The 6657-nt window shown below is 42.5% G+C and overlaps 1 protein-coding gene across 1 annotated transcript in view; it reads right to left on the bottom strand.

Annotated features, from left to right (window-relative positions):
- The window catches only part of LOC107084856 (MAM domain-containing glycosylphosphatidylinositol anchor protein 2-like), a 45263-nt gene that overhangs the window by 36427 nt on the left and 2179 nt on the right, over window positions 1-6657 (bottom strand). Inside the window, exon 2 of the mRNA XM_015374904.1 lies at window positions 2756-2895. Coding sequence (XP_015230390.1) covers window positions 2756-2895 — 140 coding nt within the window. The remainder of the gene's footprint in view (window positions 1-2755; window positions 2896-6657) is intronic.

Consider the following 6657-nt stretch of genomic DNA (forward strand, 5'->3'; position numbering starts at 1 on the left):
CAGTCAGGCTTTAGAATGTTAACCAGGCTTTAGAACGCCAGTCAGGCTGTACAATGTCAACCAGGCTTTAGAACATCAGTCAGGCTTAGAATGTCAGTCAGGCTATTCATTGAAGGGTCTCAGAAGGAGCACCAAGGCTGCTGCTGCAGGAAAGCTTCTGCTGGTGGACTATGAACCAGCTCACAAGCAGTATGAACAGAGGGCAGGCTGGCATGAGGACGCCTCTTACTGGTCAGGAGGGCTAAAACCAGTCGGTATCATCATTACCGAGGCTTTGCAGAAAGTTGGACAGCAGGTCAATCCAATAAAAACAGGTCTGTTACATAACAAGCTAACAGCTACTGTTGCTGCATTTCTAAGCGTTAGATTGTCTCTGAGAAATGGAATCCGATGAACTAAAACCATCGTATGGGACAGAAGACTCTGATTAAGCAGACCATAAACCTGAACCAAATGAAGCCCTACCACCTAAAACAGAAGCAAACCTGGAGTTGTGAGCTCCAGCGATACCCAGATTAACGCTTTACATCAATACAGAAAAACTTCCTTTCTTTCTTTCATCATAGGCAGTTCAATGAACGCTGGTTCAATCAAATGTTGATAGTTTTTTCTTTCGTAGAACCCAAAGGCCTTTCTGGGATCCATTTCAAACTCAGATTCAAATCCTCAACTCTAAATTGAGCTGGCCTAAAGTCGGGAACTCTGAGTTTTAGGGTTTCTCAACGGCTGGTATCATCTTGTTCAACCATCTCCAAGTAGATCCGCTCAGAGTTTAGCACGTGCATAACAACTTTTAAAAGCCATTATCAGTGAAGCCCGGATTCAACGAGTCACCATGACAACAGGCAACAGGAAGTAGAAAATAGAGATTTTAATGACAACTGAAGAATGTGTTTAAAAAACAGAGAAAGAAGATAGTGAAGGTGAAGATTGTTGTTCGAGTTAATAAGTTTATATGAAATGCGCTATGGCAGGCCACTTTAACATTTATTAAAAGCACTCGCCTCTCTGTTGTTCAATTTGTAAATCAGTAAAATAAGATTCTTCCTCATCAGAATCACACTGCTAGACTGAACTATAATAATAGAATTTATAAATTACATTTTTGCAGCAGAAACTGAATTTCAGAAAATAAAAAAACACTAAATTATAGTAGTAAGAATGAAGTTTTATATATCTAAAAATGTCAGCTTGACTGAAAATGTATTTATGATACCTGAAAAACATTTTTCATGGCTAGAATAATACAAATGCTGACCAGGAGATCTGAAAATAATTTCTAGACATCCAGAATGTTTATTCTAGATGGGAAGAATGTCATTTTGTTCAAAATTATCATTTAGACAAATAACTATTTTTTTTTCAGATATCAGGAATGCATGTTTAGTAAAGCTAATTAATATCAAACTGCTTGCCATAACCTGTTGTGACCACAATAGATAACATTACTGGATTACTTCTTGAATGGTAGTGGATCAATGGATCCATTTAGGGGAATTCTTCTGTCAGCAGGTGAGGATGAGGTCTAGAAACATTCTAATAGATAGAACCTGTACATCGTCTCATGGGTTCCTCTTCATGTTGATTATGTCTTCTTTCACACAGTAAAAACTGAGTGGCTGTTTGCAGCCGTGCTTCAGATGTTATCATCCCAATAAATGGCCGTTATTAGCGGCTATCAGTCCCATAGGATGGCTTCAGATTTTGCCAGTAGGCTCAGTGGGTTGTTATCATCGAGTGAATCCTAATCCTAACCTTAAAATAATTCCTTTTCCTCCGGGAAATTAATGAATTCATTTATGTGTAATCTGAAAACAATTTCAAAAGTTCTTAATGTAATGTAAATATAACTAAATAAAAATAAAATGAGCCACATCTCATTCATATTAAACAAACCAAAAAGCAGTAATCTCCTATCTTGTCATGTATTTGGAGAATCCTCTCCCTATAAATATTTAATTCTCTGTGAATTAATGCCGACCATTCTTTAATAAGATCCTCGTACGGACAAGCAATGTTTGTTTTTAAAACCTAATGCGTCCTATGCTTTTATTTTTTTTTATGCAGAAAACTATGAGAAAAATCAGACTAAATCTGGAACTAAAACAGTGTGATTGGCTGTAAGGAGAGCAGAGACAGAGGAAACTGAGTTTACTGAAGGAAACCTGCTGCTGACCAGATTAGCTCTGGGAAGGTGTTACTATGGCAACAGAAACAGAGGTTTAGATAACGTGGAGTTTTTAGTAAACCTGCTTCATGAAACAGACCTCAGGTGAGAAGCAGCCGATTAGACTCATGAGTTCCTCTGGTCATGATCAACCACCAAAGGAACCAGAATCCCTTAAATGTTGCTCTATTTTAGGTCTTAACTAAGGCTTGAACAATTAATTAGATCAATCCTGATTATAGAGACCGTAAAACATGCCTTTAGCTGAGTGACGCTCTTAGAGCAGGAATTATACCAAGATTGCAAAAAAAGATTTATAAATATTTTGCATTTAATGTTTTCGTCTGTCAATCTGCTCTATCCAGAACTTCTCAGGTGAAATAGTTTTAGTTTCTCCTGGTTTCATTTTATAAAAAGCCTTCTGTAAGGAATCTTTGGCTACCCAATTATTAATCGATTACTTAAAACGTTTGTAGACAGATTAATAATGGTCAGTTGCAGCCCTAGTCTGAGCGTGATCCACTGATGCCCCCTGTGGACCGGTCCCAGTCTGGTACCGACCCAGATCCACATTCAGATCATGCTTACCTGAGGGCGGGGGTGTCCGGTGACCAGGCACTGCAGTTCCAGTGTCTCTCCCTCTCGGATGGTGTAAACCCTCTCACTGTACTGCTCCTCCTCCACGTTACAGGCCTGACCTGCGTGCACGATCCGCACGGTGGGGGATGCTGTGAATGGCGACACAAACACAGAGAGGAGGAGATGGTTCAGTAGGTCAGCATGAGGTCTGCAGGGCAACCAACAGCATAGTATTACAAATATTCTCCATTCATTCAGGTATTTAACGCTCTCATGGGTACCAATCACTCAAGCCTATAGAGCATACAGTCAGACCCACTGTGAGCATCATCGTGGTTTATCTTTCATCATCTTTGACTCATAAACATGGAAACAGTTCCTTTGCTACAGTCGATCATTTGCACAAGAATTTCTGCTCACTGACTTTAATCACATTCAGTATTCCCCAGGATGTTGGTGAAGGTTCTCAGTCATCCAGGTCATAGTCATTGCAAAAAAAGTTCAAAAACAATCCACTAGACTTTCCAAGTTTGAAGACATTTCTCTTTCCATCCAGGAAACTTTTCAATTAAAAAATGTCAGAAATAGCGTTGAGTTCCAGGCTTTGATTCCTTCTCGCTATTATCGCAACCCTAAACCCTTTACAGGGGAACAGAAGACCTCACCTATTCAGCCAGGCCAATAATCCCCCCAATCGACCCCCTTTCAGAGACATAGACAGGTAAGGGGCATTGCGGGCTAACAAAGAACACAAACTACCCCCATTCCAAAGGGGTGGACCCGTTCGTCTGTTTCAATTTTCATGTTTGCTACTGTATAAAACCTGGAACTCAAAACTATTTCTGACATTTTGAATTGAAAAAGCTTCCTGGATGGGAAAGGAAACGTCTTCAAACTTAAAAACAAAGTCCAGTGGATCGATTTTGAAAATTTTTTGGAATTCCTCAGGATGTGCAGGACAGGAACTGATCCACGGCTCAGAAGGAGATGTTCTGCAGGTTTGTCTGGAGAAAGCAGGCTGGGAGAAGCTAAGCATGAGACCTGGATGGAGCTCCTGAGAAGGCGACTGGTCCTGGTGAACGATATGCATCATAACCAGCACCAGTGAAAGCCAGCTTGTTTAACAACAACCTGCGCTGGCATCCTGAAGGTTTGATCCTGATCTTGAATTGTTTAGTTCAGTTCACTATTGAAGGTATAGTGGAGGATTTTCATAAATCTTTGAGTCCATCTCTGTATCCGCTCCCATAATAAATAACCTTAACCCTTATTTCTTATCCACACAGGAATCCATGAATCAGAGTGACTCTCTTTCTAAATATATCACTAATATCCAGATGTTCCATCCTAATCCCCCCACCCCGGCTGTTAGCCCGGTTCTGATGGAGAGCCCGGTTTGTTTTAACATGACTCAGCAGATAGTAGGAAGCTAAAGGAACGCAGAGCAGCTGAAGGTTACATAACAGCTCCAATCTGTCCCAGATAGGATTACAGTTCCTCTGAGGGAGAGCAGAACGCAGCGGACCGGGTTCAAAGGTCAGCCCGGATCAGGCGGGAAACATTTTCTTCTTCGTTGGTTGAAATGTTTGATGTGATAAAGTGACCTTAATCTCACATGTGGACCCTCCAAGAGGTCGGCCATGACGTGGGCGGCCGCCCTCCCGCTGCCGGGATGCCGCTGCTGACAGATGGACGCTGAGGGATGGCAGAACCAGCCGTCAACATCTGGCCTTTCAATCGACCGGAAAGAAAAACCTTAAACTCAGAGACCGTCTGCTTTGGGTTCAAAGACCTCTGATAGAAACAGGTTTATAGAGATTTAAAAGATGAAAGTTATCTGCTGCTTCAGTGAATTCCTACATTAGTTAAAATGTTCAAATATTTACTTTCTTCTGTTAACCAGAGTCATTTCCGACATGTCTGAATGTTGCTTATCTTTAGGAGTGAAGCTGCAGATCTAGAGCTGGACGGACCGAAGGTGGGGAAGCAGGAATGGAGGGAAATGTTCCCACAGAGGCAGCTCTGACTGTCCTATTTCTACGGTGGGCTTCGAGCCTGCAGTCTACAGTAGAAAATGAGCAGAGCTGTCAGCTGGCTGCCTTCAGCTGCTCCTTTTTATTGATCTCCCATTTGTTTAATGCATCCATCAAACCGTGTTCCACAGGCTGAAGCCTCAACACATCACATAGTCGATGTGATGAAGGTCGATGATGACCACCGTCCTCTGGTCTGCAGGGTTCCATGGTCATCGTTTTCTTTTTACTGCTGGATATAAATTTGTCAGGAAATGAAAAAAGTGAAGCTGGAGGACCGTGTTTATGAAGCCATCATAGGACTAAACCTGAAAATCATCTCAGAATCCATTTTAACTCTGCTCCACTCACTATAATGTAGACGTTCCTGTTTTAACCTCCATAACGTAGACGTTGCTCCGCTCTAGCCACCATCATGTAGACGTTTCTGTTTTAACCTCCATCATGTAGACGCTCATCTGCTCTAACGGCCATCATGTAGATGTTCTTCTGCTCTAACGGCCATCAGGTAGACGTTCCTCTTTTAACCGCCATCATGTAGACATTCCTCCGCTCTAACCGCCATCATGTGGACGTCCCTCTGCTCTAAGTGCCATCATGTAGACGTTCTTCTGCTCTTACCACCATTACGTTCTCACTGCCATAATGTAGACATCCCTCCGCTCTAACCGCCGTCATGTAGACGTTCCTCTTCTTAAACCGCCATCATGTAGACGTTCCTCTGCTCTAACTGCCATCATGTAGACGTTCCTGTTTTAACCGCCCTCATGTAGACCATACTCTGCTCTAACCGCCATCAAGTAGTTGTTCATCTGTTCTAACCACAATCATGTAGACGTTCATCTGTTCTAACCGCCAACAAGTAGACGTTCATCTGCCCTCATCGCCAACATGTAGACGTTCCTCTGCTCTAACCGCCATTATGTAGACGTTGCTCCGCTCTAGCCACCATCCTGTAGACATTCCTCTGCTCTACCCGCCATCATGTATATGTCTCTGCTCTAACCGCCATGTAGACGTTCCTCTGCTCTATCCACCAACATGTAGACGTTCCTCTGCTCTAACCACATCATGTAGACCAGCGGTCCCCAACCACCGGGCCGTGGACCTGTACCGGTCCGTGGGTCATTTGGTACCGGGCCGCACAGAAAAAAAAAAATATATATATATGTATTTAATATATAATTTATCGACGATCAGAGTCTGAGTGATGTTTTATTTTGAAAAATATAAAAAATTGCAGTATTCTCTCCCAATTCCATCAGTCGGTGCATCTGTGCCTCTTGACACAGGTTAATTCAGTTCAAGACTCATCCTATCTATAACATCCTATCTTTGTGAAGTGGGATTTTCTGCAGTTACAGCGACCAAAACAAAGCTACAGAGCAGACCGGACATCAAGAGCACACTTCGTGTGTCATTGTCTCCGATTACGCCTAGATGGGACCGGCTTGTTGTTTTATTTTTATGCTGATTTTATGCTGATTTTACGCCAATCGTATCATTTTACTTGACCGTATCCACCCACCCCCCACCGGCCGGTCCGTGAAAATATTGTCTGACATATAGCGGTCCGTGGTGCAAAAAAGGTTGGGGACCGCTGATGTAGACGTTCTTCTGCTCTACCCACCATCATGTAGACGTTCCTTTGCTCTGCCCAGCATCATGTTCTAGTTCTTGTTCTAGTTCTGATACTGGTTTGGGTTCTAGTTTGGGTTCTTGTTCTAGTTCTGGTTTGGGTTCCAGTGCTGATTGGAGTTCTAGTTCTGGTTCTAGTTCTGGTTTGGGTTCTGGTTCTAATTCTGGTTCTAGTTCGGGTCGTAGTTCTAGTTCTGGTTCTAGTTCTGGTTGTGGTTCTGGTTCTAATTCTGGTTCTAG

Source organism: Cyprinodon variegatus, unplaced genomic scaffold (genome assembly GCF_000732505.1).
Source record: "Cyprinodon variegatus isolate N-32 unplaced genomic scaffold, C_variegatus-1.0 Scaffold110, whole genome shotgun sequence".
NCBI classification, from domain to species: domain Eukaryota; kingdom Metazoa; phylum Chordata; class Actinopteri; order Cyprinodontiformes; family Cyprinodontidae; genus Cyprinodon; species Cyprinodon variegatus.